Source organism: Brienomyrus brachyistius, unplaced genomic scaffold, assembly GCF_023856365.1.
Source record: "Brienomyrus brachyistius isolate T26 unplaced genomic scaffold, BBRACH_0.4 scaffold53, whole genome shotgun sequence".
NCBI lineage: Eukaryota > Metazoa > Chordata > Actinopteri > Osteoglossiformes > Mormyridae > Brienomyrus > Brienomyrus brachyistius.
In genome coordinates this window covers 1,826,570-1,846,255 of record NW_026042328.1, presented here as the reverse complement: position 1 = coordinate 1,846,255, position 19,686 = coordinate 1,826,570, and the positions used below count along the sequence as shown (strand labels likewise).

Genomic DNA, 19,686 nt, shown 5'->3' with positions numbered 1-19,686 from the left:
ACCCCTCACCTGGCCGTCGCCCTCCTCCCTCACCCGGCCCTGTCCCCGCCCCTCACCCGGCTCTGTCCCCACCCCTCACCCGGCTCTGTCCCCACCGCTCACCCGGCTCTGTCCCCGCCCCTCACCCGGCTCTGTCCCCACCGCTCACCCGGCTCTGTCCCCGCCCCTCACCCGGCTCTGTCCCCACCCCTCACCCGGCTCTGTCCCCACCCCCTCACCCGGCTCTGTCCCCACCGCTCACCCGGCTCTGTCCCTCCTCCCTCTCCCGGCTCTGTCCCCACCCCTCACCCGGCTCTGTCCCCACCCCTCACCCGGCCATGTCCCAACCCCTCACCTGGCCGTCGCCCTCCTCCCTCACCCGGCCCTGTCTGTCCCCTCCCCCTCACCCGGCCCTGTCCCCGCCCCCTCACCCGGCCCTGTCCCCGCCCCTCACCCGGCCCTGTCTGTCCCCGCCCCCTCACCCGGCCGTGTCCCCGCCCCCTCACCCGGCTCTGTCTCCCCGCCCCCTCACCCGGCTCTGTCTCCCCGCCCCCTCACCCGGCCCTGTCCCCGCCCCCTCACCCGGCCCTGTCCCCGCCCCCTCACCCGGCTCTGTCTCCCCGCCCCCTCACCCGGCTCTGTCCCCGCCCCCTCACCCGGCCCTGTCCCCGCCCCCTCACCCGGCCCTGTCCCCGCCCCCTCACCCGGCTCTGTCTCCCCGCCCCCTCACCCGGCCGTGTCCCCGCCCCCTCACCCGGCCGTGTCCCCGCCCCCTCACCCGGCTCTGTCCCCGCCCCCTCACCCGGCTCTGTTCCTGCCCCTCACCCGGCTCTGTCCCCGCCCCTCACCCGGCTCTGTCCCCGCCCCCTCACCCGGCCGTGTCCCCGCCCCCTCATCCGGCCGTGTCCCCGCCCCCTCACCCGGCCGTGTCCCCGCCCCCTCACCCGGCCGTGTCCCCGCCCCCTCATCCGGCCGTGTCCCCGCCCCCTCACCCGGCTCTGTCCCCGCCCCCTCACCCGGCTCTGTCCCCACCCCTCACCTGGCTGTGTTCTGTCTCTTTGCCTTTCAGAATTGAGAAGAGATGGTCCTTCGTCCCCCATTAACAGCCAGAAGATCACAGTGCTGCTGCAGTGTCCTGCCGTCAAGTTCATCAGCCACCCGGAGTTCTTTACTGTCCTCCACGCCAACTATGTGAGGAGTCAGCCCTCCACCCGCCCCCCCAACGTAACTCCCCCACCATGTCCCTCCCCCACCTCCCTCGCCATGTCCATCATCCATGTCCCCCACATTGTCCCTCTTCCCCTTCCACATCCCTCTCCCACCTACCCCCCATGTTCCTCACCCACCTTCCTTGCCATGCCCATCTTCCACCTCCCTCCTAAGTCCCTCCCCCACCGCCCTGCTGCATAGTCCCTCCCAAACCACCCTTGCCACATCCTTCTCCCACCCCCCCCCAAATCCCTCCCCCACATCGCTGCCACATCCCTCCCCCATCTCGCTGCCACATCCCTCCCCCACCTCCCTGCCTGTGCTAATCAGCATATACAAACAGCCCTCAATGCTTCAAAGTGGCCATTAGTGCTTATAATCACTGTTTCCCGTTTGAGTGCTTAGCCATGATTTCCATTATTAGGCCAGAATGACCATTAGTAACTGGGAGCGACTGTACCGTGAGAATGACACGGTACATGTTTGACGTTGCACACCATGCAGTGGACGGGCACTTTCAGCCGCGTGGCTCTGTCCCTCGCTGCAGGCCGCCTACCGCTTGTTCACCAGCAGCACCTGCCTGAAGCACATGATCCTGAAGATCCGACGGGACGCACGCAGCTTTGAGCGCTACCAGCACAACCGTGACCTGGTGGCCTTCCTCAACATGTTCGCCGACCCGCAGCTGGAGATGCCGCGTGGCTGGGAGATCAAGAGCGACCAGCAGGGCAAGGTGGGTGTGGCAGGGCCTTCCGTATGCAGGGTGGGTGTGACAGGGGCTTCCGTATGCAGGTTGGGTGTGGCAGGGGCTTCCGCATGCAGAGTGGGTATGGCAGGGCTTTCCGCATGCAGGGTGGTTGTGGCAGGGGCTTCCGCATGCAGGGTGGGTATGGCAGGGCTTTCCGCATGCAGGGTGGTTGTGGCAGGGGCTTCCGTATGCAGGGTGGGCGTGGCAGGGGCTTCCGCATGCAGGATGGGCGTGGCAGGGCCTTCCGCATGCAGTGTGGGTGTGGCAGGGGTTTCTGCATGCAGTGTGGGTGTGGCAGGATCTTCCACATGCAGGGTTGCAGGGTGGGCATGGCAAGACCTTCCACATGCATGGTGGGTGTAGCTGGTGCATCATGGGATCCCAGCCAGCCACATGGGTGCCTGCTCACCAACCCTCATCTCCCTTCTTTTTATCTCTAGTCGTTTTTTGTGGACCATAACAGCCGTGCGACAACCTTCATAGACCCTCGTATCCCGCTGCAGAACGGCCGTCTGCCCAACCATCTGACGCACAGGCAGCACCTGCAGCGACTGCGCAGCTACAGCGCAGGGGAGGTACGTGGTTCAGTGGGGTGGTGGTGGTGGTGGGGGGGATTCTGGTGGCCCCAGAATGTGTGTGTGTCCTCCCTGGGGACTGTGTGTGTGTCCTCCCTGGGGATTGTGTGTGTGTCCTCCCTGGGGATTGTGTGTGTGTCCTCCCTGGGGACTGTGTGTGTGTCCTTCCTGGGGACTGTGTGTGTGTCCTTCCTGGGGACTGTGTGTGTGTCCTTCCTGGGGATTGTGTGTGTGTCCTCCCTGGGGACTGTGTGTGTGTCCTTCCTGGGGACTGTGTGTGTGTCCTTCCTGGGGATTGTGTGTGTGTCCTTCCTGGGGATTGTGTGTGTGTCCTCCCTGGGGATTGTGTGTGTCCTTCCTGGGGATTGTGTGTGTGTCCTCCCTGGGGACTGTGTGTGTGTCCTCCCTGGGGACTGTGTGTGTGTCCTTCCTGGGGATTGTGTGTGTGTCCTTCCTGGGGATTGTGTGTGTGTCCTCCCTGGGGATTGTGTGTGTCCTTCCTGGGGATTGTGTGTGTGTCCTTCCTGGGGATTGTGTGTGTGTCCTCCCTGGGGATTGTGTGTGTGTCCTCCCTGGGGATTGTGTGTGTCCTCCCTGGGGATTGTGTGTGTGTCCTTCCTGGGAATTGTGTGTGTCCTTCCTGGGGATTGTGTGTGTGTCCTTCCTGGGGATTGTGTGTGTCCTCCCTGGGGATTGTGTGTGTCCTTCCTGGGGATTGTGTGTGTCCTCCCTGGGGATTGTGTGTGTGTCCTTCCTGGGGATTGTGTGTGTCCTCCCTGGGGATTGTGTGTGTGTCCTCCCTGGGGATTGTGTGTGTGTCCTTCCTGGGGATTGTGTGTGTCCTCCCTGGGGATTGTGTGTGTGTCCTCCCAGGGGATTGTATGTGTGTCCTTCCTGGGGATTGTATGTGTTCTCCCTGGGGATTGTGTGTGTGTCCTCCCTGGGGATTGTGTGTGTCCTCCCTGGGGATTGTATGTGTGTCCTCCCTGGGGATTGTGTGTGTGTCCTCCCTGTGGATTGTGTGTGTCCTTCCTGGGGATTGTGTGTGTGTACTTCCTGGGGATTGTGTGTGTCCTCCCTGGGGATTGTGTGTGTCCTTCCTGGGGATTGTGTGTGTGTCCTCCCAGGGTATTGTGTGTGTGTCCTCCTCCCAGGGGATTGTGTGTGTGTCCTCCCTGGGGATTGTGTGTGTCCTTCCTGGGGATTGTGTGTGTGTCCTCCCAGGGGATTGTGTGTGTGTGCTTCCTGGGGATTGTATGTGTTCTCCCTGGGGATTGTGTGTGTGTCCTCCCTGGGGATTGTATGTGTTCTCCCTGGGGATTGTATGTGTCCTCCCTGGGGATTGTGTGTGTGTCCTCCCTGGGGATTGTGTGTGTCCTTCCTGGGGATTGTATGTGTTCTCCCTGGGGATTGTGTGTGTGTCCTCCCTGGGGATTGTATGTGTCCTCCCTGGGGATTGTGTGTGTGTCCTCCCTGGGGATTGTGTGTGTGTCCTCCCTGGGGGTTGTGTGTGTGTCCTTCCTGGGGATTGTATGTGTTCTCCCTGGGGGTTGTGTGTGTGTCCTTCCTGGGGATTGTATGTGTCCTCCCTGGGGATTGTATGTGTCCTCCCTGGGGATTGTGTGTGTGTCCTCCCTGGGGGTTGTGTGTGTGTCCTTCCTGGGGATTGTATGTGTCCTCCCTGGGGGTTGTGTGTGTGTCCTCCCTGGGGATTGTGTGTGTCCTCCCTGGGGGTTGTGTGTGCGCCCTCCCTGGGGGCTTGCATATGTGTGCATACCCACAATCTCTCTATTCATGGGGAGGGGGGTAAAAATTGAAAAAAATGCAGGATTGATTTTTGCCGATGCAGCTATGCATCCCACAGTAAAATTGTGAAAACTCTCTTGGTTGCCTGTTAAATGAGACACGCCACCCCACCACTACTCATGAAGGTGGCAAGTCCGTTTCCCCTAAATGCCCCCCTTGCCCTACAGGCATCAGAGGTGTCCCGGAGCCGCGGCGCCTCCCTGCTGGCCAGGCCTGGCAACAGCCTTGTGGCAGCCATACGGACCCAGCACCAGCAGGATGCCGCTGTTCCTGTCGGTATGTTCTTGAAGGTTCCCTATGTATTTATGCTGCATTGTATTGGGTATGGGGGCCGGGCTCTGCTTCCCCGCCAGGGTGCCGTGCTGATTTGGGGGGGGGGGGGGTTACGCTGTTGTCATTCTGGTGACAGCCAAGTGCATCACAAGCACACCAGTGACCCCAGGGATTGAGGGTCACGGAGCCTGCAGACGGAGGAGTTCCCACGCTGCCTGAGGTGCTGCAGCATCTCCTTGGGGGTCACAGCTCCCACGCTGCCGTCCGAGTGCCTGAGGTGCTGCAGTATCTCCGTGGGGGTCACAGCTCCCACGCTGCCTTCCGGGTGCCTGAGGTGCTGCAGCATCTCCTTGGGGGTCACAGCTCCCACGCTGCCTTCCGGGTGCCTGAGGTGCTGCAGCATCTCCTTGGGGGTCACAGCTCCCACGCTGCCGTCCGAGTGCCTGAGGTGCTGCAGCATCTCCTTGGGGGTCACAGCTCCCACGCTGCCTTCCGGGTGCCTGAGGTGCTGCAGCATCTCCTTGGGGGTCACAGCTCCCACGCTGCCTTCCGGGTGCCTGAGGTGCTGCAGCATCGCCCTGGGGGTCACAGCTCCCACGCTGCCGTCCGAGTGCCTGAGGTGCTGCAGCATCTCCTTGGGGGTCACAGCTCCCATGCTGCCGTCCGAGTGCCTGAGGTGCTGCAGCATCTCCTTGGGGGTCACAGCTCCCATGCTGCCGTCCGGGTGCCTGAGGTGCTGCAGTAACGCCCTGGGGGTCACAGCTCCCACGCTGCCGTCCGAGTGCCTGAGGTGCTGCAGTAACGCCCTGGGGGTCACAGCTCCCACGCTGCCTTCCGGGTGCCTGAGGTGCTGCAGCATCTCCTTGGGGGTCACAGCTCCCACGCTGCCTTCCGGGTGCCTGAGGTGCTGCAGCATCTCCTTGGGGGTCACAGCTCCCACGCTGCCGTCCGAGTGCCTGAGGTGCTGCAGTATCTCCGTGGGGGTCACAGCTCCCACGCTGCCTTCCGGGTGCCTGAGGTGCTGCAGCATCTCCTTGGGGGTCACAGCTCCCACGCTGCCTTCCGGGTGCCTGAGGTGCTGCAGCATCTCCTTGGGGGTCACAGCTCCCATGCTGCCGTCCGGGTGCCTGAGGTGCTGCAGCATCGCCCTGGGGGTCACAGCTCCCACGCTGCCTTCCTGGTGCCTGAGGTGCTGCAGTAACGCCCTGGGGGTCACAGCTCCCACGCTGCCGTCCGGGTGCCTGAGGTGCTGCAGCATCGCCCTGGGGGTCACAGCTCCCATGCTTCAATCCAAGGCGCTTGGCCAGATGCTTCGTACAGCCATCCACTGTGGCACTGGACTCCACGTGTCTTTAGCTCTGCTTTCTTCCTCCAGCCTACAATGATAAGATCGTGGCATTTCTGCGGCAGCCCAACATCCTGGAGATGCTTCAAGAGCGGCAGACCAGCCTGGCCAGGAACCACACACTGAGGTATGCTGGACCAGTCGTCGACCTACAGCAGAACATGCTGAAACGATAAAATACACAGCAGCCTTGGTATCAGGAATCCATAGCTGTAATTCTTTCATATAAATTGCTTTAGTCCCTAAGGAATCTGTGTAATGACTTCCAAATAGCATTCATATAGTATGGCTGTGATATACTGTGTCACTTGTTGGACATAAGACAGCATTAGAGTAAGAACACGACAGTGAGCTGGCAAGCGATGTCTGCCTTGAAAGATGTGCCCTGGATGTGTATGTGTCTCATACGGTGACAGGGAGAAGATCCACTACATTAGAACAGAAGGCACGCATGGCCTGGAGAAGCTGTCATGTGACGCAGACCTGGTCATACTGCTGAGGTGAGACTCCTGCACGCTCAGCGTTCCTCACTAGCTTCGGAGCCTCTTTGAAGGAGCTCATCTGAACCATTTGCTGGTTCCCTTGACTGGTTCCGGTTTGAGGGTTTGAAAGTTATGAAGGGGTTATGTATTATCCTTACTACTGAGTTTGAGCAGCTCTCTTCAGAAGCAACTAGTTTATTCCCCCATGGACATTGATCATCATACACTGATCATTATACATTTATCCCTGATACTTATAATCATACGCTGATCATCCACAATAATCTTCATACATTGATTACTGACACTGATCATTATATTAGTGAACATTTGTATTAAAAAACTGCTCTGACATGCTTGACTTGCCAGTGATTCTGTTGCCATTAATCTGTCTGCTTTTTTCTGTGACCCCAACCCCAGCCTGTTTGAGGAGGAGATCATGTCCTACGTTCCACTGCACCCCTTTCACCCCGGGTTTGGCTTTTCACCACGATGCTCGCCTGGTTCATCACCGCAAAACTCCCCGGGTCAGTAAATATGATGATGATGATGATGATGATGATGATGATGACAATGATTATGATGGTGATAGTGATGATGATGATGATGATGACAATGATTATGATGGTGATAGTGATGATGATGATGACAATGATTATGATGGTGATAGTGATGATGATGATGATGATGATGATGACAATGATTATTATGGTGACAATGATTATGATGATGGTGATGATGATGATGACAGTGATTGTGATGATGATGATGACGATGATGACAATGATTATGATGACGATGACCCATTTTCAGGAATATTATTTCCTCCGGAGAAGCCAGTAGTTTAGTTCAAATCAAGCAGGATGTAATGTATACAGCATTGTCTCCCTAACCCTCCTCTTTCCAGATTTATGAAATTGACAAAAAGGTCCCTGCCCGTAGCTTCCAGCAGAGGCTCCCAGACCCCTGTGTCCCTGCGCAGGACAAGCAGATACAGAAAGTGGATGGATGGATGGGAATAACTCCATTGTTGACTGACATCATTATGCTATTGGTCCTCTCCTGTCAGTTTTCCCAAAGTATCGAACATCAGTGCAGCTACAGAGTAATTTATTTTTGCTATTAGACTAAAGCAAACAGTCACAACACAAATGACAGATATTCCTTCAAAGGTCCCATAATGCCAGTGTAATGAAAGGAGAAGCTTGCTGGAACCTCCCAGAAGCTCAATGCAGATGAGCTGGGTTAAAAAAGGATCCCCAGAACGTGGCCAGTCGCTCCCCTCTGTGTGCTCTTTTGGTGATGGACGTGACTTACAGAAAGCACTGCACTAGTGCCTGTAACAGGTTACTCTTCTGCATGCAGCTCTGCTCTGCTGCTTTTCTCTGACTCTCAGGTCAGCCTGTGTGTGGGGCTTGAAGCCGTGGTTGGGTGACTGTGGGCTTCCTTGGTGTCAGCAGGGCTGCAGAGGGCCAGGGCTCTGGCTCCCTACCACAGAGACTCTATGGGGATTAAAGCCGTGGTTGGGTGACTGTGGGCTTCCTCAGTGTCAGCAGGGCTGCAGAGGGCCCTGGCCCACTGGCTCACTACCACAGAGACTCTGTGGAGCTTGATGCCATGACGTTAAGCCGTGGTTGGGTGACTGTGGGCTTCCTTGGTGTTGGCAGGGCTGCAGAGGGCCAGGGCTCCAGCTCCTTACCGCAGAGACTTTGAGGCCAAGCTCCGGAACTTCTACAGGAAGCTGGAGGCAAAGGGTTATGGCCAGGGGCCTGGAAAAATCAAGTAAGCCACCTCACTCAATCCAGTATTCATGCTACTGTGCTAGTAGGGCTATGGTCTTAGAGCAGCAATCAAGGCCTGTCAAGCCAGACAGTACATTTGTGGGTCAGATCCTGCATGGATGATGCATATTGTACCATAAGACGGTTTAATCTATTCCGGTCAAGCACTACAGACGTTAACCGCTTTTTTCGTACAATAAATCAGAAAGCCGCTTAGCAATACCAAGGACCTGTTTCACACAGTAGGATTTTCTGCTTGGACATCTTGTGGGATTTAAAAATCACCTTTAGCTTTGTTTAAATACATTTATCTCAGATTGCCTTAAATCCCACAAGTTATCCAGCTAAGCAAGAAATCTTGCTTTCTGAAACAGGTCCCAGTTCTAGCCAGGTTTATTGTTAGCAATACCAGTTGATAACAGCACATTTTGCACATGCAAACACTGTAGCAACATGTCCACAGATAGCAGCTGGATAGTCTGTGTGTAAGACTGATTTAATGAAACATAAATAGAGATAAGTGCTAATAAACAGTGTATAACTACAGTTTTCAATTCTGCTGATATAGGGTGCAGTCATCTTGAATTCTGAGCTCAGGGTTGCAAAGGGTCTTTCCCAGGCAGAATTCCAACTTCAAGAGGCATTCCAGATGAAATTTCTGACTAGGAACTCGGAATATTTCCAACTTCTAAATTCAATTGGAACACAGCATTAATAATCTGATGAAGTGAGGACCAAAAGAAAGCAGGATCACCAGACACTTTTGCAGGTCTTACCGCTTTTCACTGAAGCTCTATGCTAGATGCTCTTTCAGTTATGGCCTGGCTTGGCCTGTCCTGATAGGAACGTTGACCAGAGGAATGCCTCACTCCCTGCCATGTTGCTAAGAGCACATCAGTTGCCGGTCTAGCATATCCGGCTATATGTCAGGCTCCACAGCATCCTAACAGTTATTCTGTTCCAGGCTTATCATCAGACGAGATCACTTACTAGAGGGCACCTTCAACCAGGTGATGGCCTACTCTCGTAAGGAGCTCCAGAGGAACAAGCTCTACATCACATTTGTTGGCGAGGAAGGGTATGAATCCTCGAAAATAGCCTTTATGCAAGTTAATCCAGGCTGGTTTCGTATAGATGCTCAGCTCTTGGTGCATTTGATGATTTACATTAGCAGAGATTCTGTCTCAGTATGTCAGGTATCTGACCTGGCACCTGTTTTTAAATGGAGTTCCCTACTCAGTGAACATTACCCCACTCTCCACAGTCTTGACTACAGCGGTCCATCGCGGGAGTTCTTCTTCCTGCTGTCCCAGGAGCTGTTCAACCCTTACTATGGCCTGTTTGAGTACTCTGCTAATGACACGTACACAGTCCAGATCAGCCCCATGTCGGCCTTCGTGGAGAACCATCTGGAATGGTGAGGAGTGCTGCTCGCTCTGCGATCTCTCTTTTCCGGCTCAGTGCTGGTGCAACAACACATTGACACATTCTTATATCCAGCAAAGGCTCAGCTGTCAGGGCTCAGAACATTCTAGAAATGACAATTCCTAACGAAGTACCATTCAGATGCATCGACATAATATGTCACACGATATTGATTCTAGTTAGTAAGTGCTTAATATCAGTTATAGATGCATAATCAGAAATTTTGTGTCTAACTGAGGCCTCTCCTTTTGAATTTTCCCTTTAGAAGGGCTTCTGTAAGTTTACCTCCTTTCCTGAACTGAAATCCACAGCAATTATGCAAATAAAGCACCTTTTCAGAGATCTGGTGTGGAAGGAACCTTAGCTGGTGCGCGAGGTTGTGAAGTTCCGACTAGACATAGTCGGGCTCACCTCGACACACGGCTTGGGCTCTGGAACCAATCTCCTTGAGGGGGGTTGGACCCTCTTCCACTCTGGAGTTGCTCACAGGGAGAGGTGCAGAGCAGGAGTGAGCGTACTTATTTCCCCCTGGCTGGGCGCCTGTACATTGGGGTTTACCGCGGTGGATGAGAGGGTAGCCTTCCTTTGCCGACTGTTGTTTGCACTTATACGCAAAATAGTAGTTCTGAGTACCCACCCATTTTGGAGTCCTTGAAAGGGGTGTTGGAGAGCGCTCCTCCTGGGGACTCCGTTGTTCTGCTGGGGGACTTCAATGCTCACGTGAGCAATGACAGTGAGACCTGGAGGGGCGTGATTGGGAGGAACGGCCCCCTCAACCTGAACCTGAGTGGTGTTTTGTTTGAACTTATGTGCTGTCCAGGGATTGTCCATAATGAACACCAAGTTCAAACATAAGGGTGTCCATATGTGCACTTAGCACCAGGACACCTTAGGCCGCAGTACAATGATCTACTTTGTGGTCGTGTCATCGGACTTGCAGCCGCATGTCTAGGAGACTCGGGTGAAGAGAGGGGCGGAGTTGTCAACCGAACACCACCTGGTGGTGGGTTGGCTCCGCTGGTGGGGGAGGAAGCCGGTGAGTCCTGGTAGGCTCAAGCATATAGTGAGGGTCTGCTGAGAACGTCTGGTGGAATCCCGTGTCAGAAAGAGCATCGGCAGAACTTCACCCATGTCCCGGGGGAGGTGGGGGACATTGAGTCTGAATGGGCCATGTTCCGCGTATCCATTGTGGAGGCGACTGACCGGAGCTGTGGCCGTAAAGTGGCCAGTACCTGTCATAGTGGTAATCCCTGAACCCGCTGGTGGATTGCAGCTGTGAGGGATGCGTAAAACTGAAGAAGGAGTCCTATCGGGCCTTTTTAGGCTGTGGGACTCCAGAGGCAGTCAATGAGAACTGGAGGGCCAAGCGGAATACGGCTTTGGCGGTCGCTAAGCCAAAAACTGGGACGAGACCATGGAAAATGACTTCCGGGCAGCTTCGACAAGATTCTGTTCCATCAGGGCGGGAAAGCGATGCAACATGAACAGTGTTTATGGTGGGGATGGGGCGCTGCTGACCTCAACTCAGGATGTTATGGGTAGGTGGCAGGAATACTTTGAAGACCTCCTCAGTCCCACCGACACGCCTTCCAATGAGGAAGCAGAGTCTGGGGTCTTGGGGGTGGACTCCCGTACCTTTGAGGCAAAGATCACTGTGGTGGTTAAAAAGGTCCTTGGTGGCCGGGCCCCGGGGGTAGATGAGATCCACCCGGAGTTCCTCAAGCCTCTGGATGTTGCAGGGCTGTCCTGGTTGACACACATCTACAGCATCGCGTGGACATCGAGGGCAGTACCTCTGGATTGGCACACCGGGGTGGTGGTCCCCCTCTTCAAAAAGGGGGACCGGAGGATGTGTTCCGACTACAGGGGGATCACACTACTCAGCCTCCCTGGTAACGTCTATTTCGGGTTCCTGAAGAGGAGGGTCTATCGGATTGTCAAACGTCAGATTCAGGAGGAGCGGTATGGCCGCTCTAGGTTTACAAGTTGAACTACGTTTCTACCATCACCGATGGTCATGAGCTGAGGGTACAAGCTAGTACAAGCAACCAAAATGAGTTTTCTCTTCAGGGTGAATGGGATCTCCGTTAGAGATAGGCTGAGAAGCTCGGTTATTCGGGAGGGACTCACCTATGTAAAGTGCCTTACAGTGACTCTGTTGTGAAAGGCTCTATACAAAAATAAATTGAATTGTATTGAATCAGAACCCGTAAAATAAAGAAAAATAATCAGTGGGTGCAGTCGGGTTTTTAACTTAGCTGGATAACTTGTCATATTTAAGGTAGTCTGGGATAAATGTAAGTGAACGAAGATAAATTCCTCTTAAACTATGGTATCCGAAATCTGACATCGGAATACGCAAGAATTCCAGCTTTGTGATACAGCCTCCTGTTCTCTGCTTAGCTTAGGGTATCTCAGTTAGACTGTTACAGACACACTCAAAACAGACCAGGGGTGAGTTTCTCGAAGCCTTCTTAACACTATGTCATTCGTAAAGTAATATCTTTTAATACAGAACTTATGAACGATGTAGCGTTAAGAAGGTTTAGAGAAACTATGCCCAGAACAAATGTGTGATTTTAGGAATTATAAACATTTTTGCCCATTAAATTTTATTTACTTTACTTGCGAAGAAATGTTAGCTCATCTACACTTAGCGGTATTAAATTTAGCGGAAGCTATTTGGTCTACTAATTGTTCTCGAAGTGCGCGGAATTGCTCATATGCTAAAAAAAAGTTAGCTTTGCTAATTAGCAGATTAGTGGAATTCTGCCCACCACTGAGTATTGATGAGCTGACCATTATGGTGTGCTGTGTGCTGTATAGATGCCCAATGCAATCATTTGTGCTTGTGAAGCCATCGTGGGATAGCAGAGCAACATGTCTGGGGGTTACCAAGCTGGTCTGGGTCACTAGGAACAAGGAGTCAGGGCCGTCTGCTGTCTGTCCCACTCCCCAGGTTCCGCTTCAGCGGCCGCATTCTGGGCCTGGCGCTGATCCATCAGTATCTGCTGGATGCTTTCTTCACCCGCCCCTTCTACAAATCCCTGCTCAGATTGTGAGTGACCTTCATGATGCACTCCGCCATACTGTGTCAATGTAACTGAACATTCCACAAGTTACAATTACACTCAAATTCAAGATTTCTATTAAAAGCTGAAAGCACATCTGAGCATGTAGGTACATTTATTTTTAAAATAATTAGACGGTGTGTATTTAATACAGAATTTCTGCTGAAACTGCAGTGCTTAGGAAAGCTCTTTGCTTTGTAGATCAACAGATCTAAGTGACCTAGAGTATCTGGATGAGGAGTTCCACCAGAGTTTACACTGGATGAAGGACAACGACATCACAGACATTCTGGACCTGACCTTCACTGTGAATGAGGAGGTCTTTGGTCAGGTGAGATGAATGACATCACAGACATTCTGGGCCTGACCTTCACTGTGAATGAGTAGGTCTTTGGTCAAGTGAGATGAATGACATCATGACATTCTGGACGTAACCTTGTCTGTGAATCTATATGTCTACATGTGTGTCTATATGTGCCGTGGTCTGTATCTTTGTACCTTCCATTCCAGGTTACAGAGCGGGAGCTAAAATCAGGCGGCGCCAACCTGCAAGTGACGGAGAAGAATAAGAAGGAGTACATCGAGCGCATGGTGAAGTGGCGGGTGGAGCGTGGCGTGGTGCAGCAGACCGAGGCTCTGGTTCGGGGCTTCTACGAGGTATGGCGGGTGGGTGGAGGCTGTCTGGATGACCTCCCCCCGATTCAGAACCCTCAGACAACTGGTGTTGAGGCACCAAACCCAGCCCTAACCAGCCACATTGCTCTATCCCGGCCCAGGTGGTGGACTCCCGCCTTGTATCTGTGTTCGATGCCAGAGAGCTAGAGCTGGTCATTGCTGGGACGGCGGAGATTGACCTCAATGACTGGAGGAACAACACAGAGTACAGAGGAGGTAGGTGTGGGAACCAGCAGACCAAAGAGAATCATCCAAAACTTTTCTGGGTTCCGTGTGAGCTGTGCTCATTCTGTCACGTACTGTACTGTGTAGTGACCACAGTATGTGGTCAGTGAGCAGAGCATTATGGGACACTGTGCGACTTTAACTTATTATTTAACTGGCTACCCCTCTCCTCGCCTCACCCCTGCACCGCCCGTCTCCACAGGTTACCACGACGGGCACATCGTGGTGCGCTGGTTCTGGGGTGCAGTCGAGCGCTTCAACAATGAGCAACGGCTGCGGCTGCTGCAGTTTGTGACAGGCACGTCCAGCGTGCCGTATGAGGGCTTCGGCGCTCTTCGTGGCAGCAACGGCCTGCGGCGCTTCTGCATCGAGAAGTGGGGCAAGATTACCTCCCTGCCCAGGTGACCCACCGTCCACCCGGACCTTAATCTCACCACCTTCTCTCCCTCACTGCCCGCACTCCCTCACCACATGCTCACACTCATCGCCCGATCACACTCACCATCTGCTCTCCCTCACCGCTTGCTCACACTCATTGCCTGCTCACCCTCACAACCCACTCACAGAAACTGCCACACTCACACTCACTGTCCACTCTCCCTCACTGCCCGTTCACCCTCACTGCCTGCTCACACTCATCGCCTGCTCACCCTCACAACCTGCTCACACTCACTGCACGCTCACACTCACTGCACGCTCACACTCACCGCACGCTCCCACACTTCCTGCTCACAGTCACCACATGCATCGGAGTCACACGACAAGTCTGTAACTTTAAATCATGGATCCCCAGGCCTTATCTGTAGAGCAGGGGTGGATTAATGCATAGGTCAGGCTTCCCCAGGACAACACAAACACAGTTTGCAGATTTCCCTGCTCAAACACACCTTTTTCAGCTCTGCAGCTAACGGCCAGGTTTAGTAGGTATGTTTGAGCAGGGAAATCTGCAAACTGTGTTGCAGACTGACCCTCCTGGGCTGAAACTGGGGAACCCAGGCACAGGCCATCCTAGGTTACAGCCTGGGGCCACAGCAGACATCAGGGCCCCGGCCAGTAAAAGAAGGGGCCCTACCTCGGGAAAAATGACGAGGTCAGTTGGATGGCCAAAACCTGATTGTCTGTGCTGATGTTTGCCCGGGGCCCCCAGATAAGTTAATTTAACATTACTTGTGAAAAACAGTTCAGTTAATTCATTAAATATGTAGTGAGTTAATTTCAATGCTTTTATGCTTAGTTAGGATACTCGTATCCAAGGGCTCACCAGGACATCCAGAGCGCTGCTCGAAGGTCAGCTGACATCATCATGATAGCTATACACCAAACTGTCAGGCTATGACCTCTGCTCAGTACAGACGGGTGTCTGACTGGCTTCCTGCTTCTTCTTTTCCCTCAGGGCCCACACCTGCTTCAACCGGCTGGACCTGCCACCCTACCCGTCCTGCACCATGCTGTACGAGAAGCTGCTGATCGCCGTGGAGGAAACCAGCACCTTCGGCCTGGAGTGAGCAAGCTGCGGAGCCTGCAGTCTGGAGCGAGGCAGGCCGTGAATCCTGCAACCTGGAGCGAGGCAGGCCATGAATCCTGCAGCCTGGTGTGAGGCAGGCCGCATAGCCTGCAATCTGGAGTGAGGCAGGCCACGGAGCCCGCATCTGTGGAGCCTGCAGCCTGAAGCCGGCAAGCAGACTTGGCTCTTTTCTGGAGAATCAAGCTTTTTTTTCCAGTTTATATTTTTGTTTGTTTTTTTTTTATTTACAGTCTGTGCACATGCATGTGTGACTCCCTGGCTGTGCTGTCCTCTCGCGGGGGCTGACACAAACCCAGAAGTATGCAATAGCTGACAACCTACAGCACTCAGCGCCTTCGCCTCCATCCCTCTGACTCTGTCGCACCTAATTACCCATAATGCCTTGGGTCCGCCTTCCCTGCATCCTCTGGAGCAAGGCTGCCACTATGCACCGAGACATGGTTCACCTGTGCCCACAACATTGTATGATGTCAGTACAGGAAGTTGGAAGGCATCTCCCAGAATCCCGTTCAGCATCCCACATGACCTTGAACGGTGACCGCCAGCTATCAAACAGTGGATACGAGCCAAACTGAGGCTGTTTTTGTGTTTATGTTTCAGGCTTGATTTACCTCAATCTGGAGGAAGTAGAGTGATGGAAAGGCAGCATCTTTACAGCTCTATTATAGCTTCTGTGGCTCAAACTCAGACTCAAATTGAGCGACTGTAGAAAGCCCCCAGTCCCTGATTATAAAACTACTAAATAACTGTCTTTAACATCAAAAAAATGTAAATTATAACCAGACGCTGGTATCCCTGCATAGAGAGCTGGAGGCGTATCATGAAATGTGGGGTAAGCGAGGTGACCAGGCCAGAGGGACGATGAGGGTTTATACATACAGAAAGGCAGTCACCACCACGACAAACCTTCCCCATTTGGAGAACTGGAGGTGTGGTCTGTAACGGGGGTAAGCGAGGCGGCCAGGCCAGAGGGACGATGAGGGTTTATACGTACAGAAAGGCAGTCACCACCATGGCAAACCTTCTCTGTTTGGAGAGCTGGAGGTGTGGTCTGTAATGGGGGTAAGCGAGGTGGCCAGGCCAGAGGGACGATGAGGGTTTATACGTACAGAAAGGCAGTCACCACCATGGCAAACCTTCTCTGTTTGGAGAGCTGGAGGTGTGGTCTGTAATGGGGGGTAAGCGAGGCGACCAGGCCAGAGGGACGATGAGGGTTTATACGTACAGAAAGGCAGTCACCACCACGACAAACTTTCCCTGTTTGGAGAACTGGAGGTGTGGTCTGTAACGGGGGGTAAGCGAGGCGACCGGGCCAGAGGGACGATGAGGGTTTATACGTACAGAAAGGCAGTAACCACCATGGCAAACCTTCTCTGTTTGGAGAGCTGGAGGTGTGGTCTGTAATGGGGGGTAAGCGAGGCGACCAGGCCAGAGGGACGATGAGGGTTTATACGTACAGAAAGGCAGTCACCACCACGACAAACTTTCCCTGTTTGGAGAGCTGGAGGTGTGGTCTGTAACGGGGGGTAAGCGAGGCGGCCAGGCCAGAGGGACGATGAGGGTTTATACGTACAGAAAGGCAGTCACCACCACGACAAACTTTCCCTGTTTGGAGAGCTGGAGGTGTGGTCTGTAACGGGGGTAAGCGAGGTGGTCAGGCCAGAGGGACGATGAGGGTTTATACGTACAGAAAGGCAGTCACCGCCACGGGAAACGTTCCTCCACGTCCTGTGGCTTCATCACGTCATGATGGTCATTGGTGGGCACTGGTGGCTTTATGGTTTGTGAAGCACACTTGTAATCGAATGATTGCAGGTTCAAATCACTGACCAGCAAATCACCACTGAGGTACCCTGAGCAAGGTGCCGCCCCCAAGCACTGCTCCCTGGGTGCTGAATTAGCTGCCCCCTGCTATGTCATATTGTCACATATGGGTTAAATGCAGAGGACACATTTCGTTGTTGTGTGCTGTGGTGTGTCAACAATGACAATCACTAAATTCTAATTCTTGAATGTTCTGTCTGTCTGCAGTGACCCATCATTGTCCTATTATAAAGGAGCTGGATTTAGCGGGGGCTGCATTAAGGAGGTGGTGGATGATCTGATTATGAAGACGTCCTCCAGCTGAACGTGTCATTAAAGTGACATGCTTCTCAAACAGCATTTTTTCCCACTGATCCCTAAGTCAGATCCGTTAGTAATGTTTTACCGGGAAATTAAGCCAGGAAACTGCATGTAAATTGCATTGTGTCACGAAACGTATTTAATTCAACACTTGTGAAAAGTTTAATTAATCGTAAGATTTTTTGTTGGTGTGTGTAAAGCATTATGGGTGGTGGGGGGGTTCTCTTCTTCTGGTTCTGTTCGATGGCAGGGTGTGCAGTGCCCCTTAATGGATGGATGGATGGATGGAGCACTTTACACCGTCCGTCAGCCCTGCCCCGGGGCCCTGTGCATTTGGGCTGCTTCCCCCAGCAGATCTCTGTCTGTGCCCTTCAGAGTCTTCGTCACAGACCCGTATTCCAGCTACGAGCTGCTACAGGCCGACAGTCACGCCCCCTGTGCTGTTTGGGTCTCTGATCATGACACAGGCTGATTTACACCATCATTTTCTCTGACTGGTAACGGAAACAATGGCCTGCATTGTGTGTCAGTTTATGTTTGGAGTTTGGAAAAAGCAGGTCCTTAAAAGCTGGCATATATTGGTCTTTTCAGTGGTTCTTTTTATTTAGACTAGATCAGATTATCAGCTATATTGATACTGGGGAACTTCTTGTGCATAAAGCAGCAGGGTCCACATCACACAGACAGAACATTCATTTAGTGCAGCACAGACCTGGTGCAGTGATGGTGCAGTGTCACGTTCCGGCAAAGTCTGCATCAGGGGCTCGCAGGGTCATTTCGCCTTTTACTCTTCTTACCAACCCTCTGCCTGCCCTTCACCCTTCATTTTACAGCTGACCCCAAACAAAACGTCATTTACATCATCTGTGTTAACTGAAGATTATAGCCATGACTGCAGGTTCTGTGTGCCGCGATCCAGATGTGAAGACTGATATTGCTATGTCTCTTAATGTAGCTGCCCAAGAACAGAGGTTTGTTAGGGGTGTCCATGGGATCCTTGCAGGTGTGAATCCATAAGCCTTTTGCTATATTTATCTCCTTATATATGTATATGAAGGGGCTGTTAATCTTGGCTCAGTTTGCCGTTGGTCATCAATAATGTTCACAGTGAAAAGTCCACTGGAGGGCAACAATCATCTAATTTTATTAAGATACATTTATAGCTGATAGGAATCATGTAAAAAGGATAATATGCAATAGGCATTTATAATTACAATTGTATTTATTGATTTGGTTTATGCTTGATTTTATATTAAAAGTATTTATTTATTTGTGTATTAATTTGTAACTGATATGTAAATTGGATCCATGCAAACAAATCCACTGAGATTAAAATTTAAGAATCTGAATGGCTGTTGCTGGATGGGTTGTGCTGGCTTTGAAACAGTCATATAAGCGGTTGATCATGATAACTGTGATCACTGTATAAGTGGATGATCACAATAACTGTGATCACTGTATAAGCGGATGATCACTATAACCATGATCGCTGTATAAGTTAATGCATTAACAAAAGCATAAAGAGGTCCCCTTTTAAATAATGTTACTGCCATCATTGTTCACAAGTTCACACTTAATCAGAACTAGCTTTATGAAAGATATTTTTTCCCAATACGAGTTCTCGCTTTGTTTGTAAGCTCTCCTCGATATGGGCATTTCTCTCAGCCACATTCTTTCCACGTACTTTCTATGCATATTAATTATCACTAACAAAAAATAAAATAAATGAGAACTACAGGATTACTTGTACATCGGTCGCTGTGTGGAGATAATTGTAAAAGTGCCCCCCCCCGGCCTGGCGGATGTAGTCCTGATGATGTCACATGCCCATTCCTACTTTAGCAGAGAATAAAGAAGACAGACTGGTTTTAAAAGTGCTGTGTAAATGGAGCGTGTGTCTGCCCTTGGACCCTGGCGGCTCACAGGCCCCGCCCCCATCTGCCCTGGCCCTGCCCCCTTCACCCTGGACTCCCCCATTCTGACAGTGAGTCTTCATTCAGGGCTGTGGAAATGGAGCGTGTGTCTGCCCTTGGAGCCTTGAGGCTCGCTGGCCCTGCCCCCATCTGCTCTGGCCCCGCCCCATCAGCTCTGACCCCACCCTCTTCCACCCTGGACTCCCCCCATTCTTACGGTGATGTGGGACTCTGAATTCTCAGGCTGTGCTTTGTACTCAATCATATCACTGTAAATGAATGTCAATAAATTTGTATCACACTAGTGTGTGTGTGTCTGGTGGTGTGTCTGCATGTAAGTGTGTGTGTGAGGATGTGTGCGTTTTTAGGTAGGTGTGTGTGTGATTGTGTATGTCTGCATGTGGGTGTGTGTCTGCTTAAGTGAATACTCTACTGAAAATTCCAGCGTGTTATAGGTCATAGGAGGCTGCCGTAGCAGCTGAATGGGCTGCACTGCAATCTCAGACCTCCAGGGCTGCGGGTTCACTGTA

The 19,686-nt window shown here is 52.6% G+C and overlaps 1 protein-coding gene across 6 annotated transcripts in view; it reads left to right on the top strand.

The window, feature by feature from the left end:
- hecw1b (HECT, C2 and WW domain containing E3 ubiquitin protein ligase 1b) overlaps positions 1-18,983 on the top strand; it is a 65,690-nt gene extending 46,707 nt beyond the window's left edge. For 2 of the 6 annotated variants that reach the window (XM_049000841.1, XM_049000842.1), the window contains 16 exons: positions 1,049-1,170; positions 1,736-1,921; positions 2,377-2,511; positions 4,485-4,593; positions 5,966-6,062; positions 6,352-6,435; positions 6,838-6,944; positions 8,085-8,199; positions 9,163-9,276; positions 9,463-9,615; positions 12,583-12,681; positions 12,896-13,025; positions 13,205-13,351; positions 13,471-13,585; positions 13,797-13,995; positions 14,988-15,867. In XM_049000841.1, the coding sequence (XP_048856798.1) occupies positions 1,049-1,170; positions 1,736-1,921; positions 2,377-2,511; positions 4,485-4,593; positions 5,966-6,062; positions 6,352-6,435; positions 6,838-6,944; positions 8,085-8,199; positions 9,163-9,276; positions 9,463-9,615; positions 12,583-12,681; positions 12,896-13,025; positions 13,205-13,351; positions 13,471-13,585; positions 13,797-13,995; positions 14,988-15,099 (2,024 nt within the window). In that variant the 3' untranslated portion in view covers positions 15,100-15,867. Of the gene's footprint in view, positions 1-1,048; positions 1,171-1,735; positions 1,922-2,376; positions 2,512-4,484; positions 4,594-5,965; positions 6,063-6,351; positions 6,436-6,837; positions 6,945-8,084; positions 8,200-9,162; positions 9,277-9,462; positions 9,616-12,582; positions 12,682-12,895; positions 13,026-13,204; positions 13,352-13,470; positions 13,586-13,796; positions 13,996-14,556; positions 14,686-14,987; positions 16,164-16,306; positions 16,395-16,538 lie in introns of those variants that run through there. The other 4 variants (XR_007387110.1, XR_007387109.1, XR_007387108.1 and 1 more) reach the window with 4 other exon arrangements.
- The last annotated feature ends 703 nt before the right edge of the window (positions 18,984-19,686 follow it).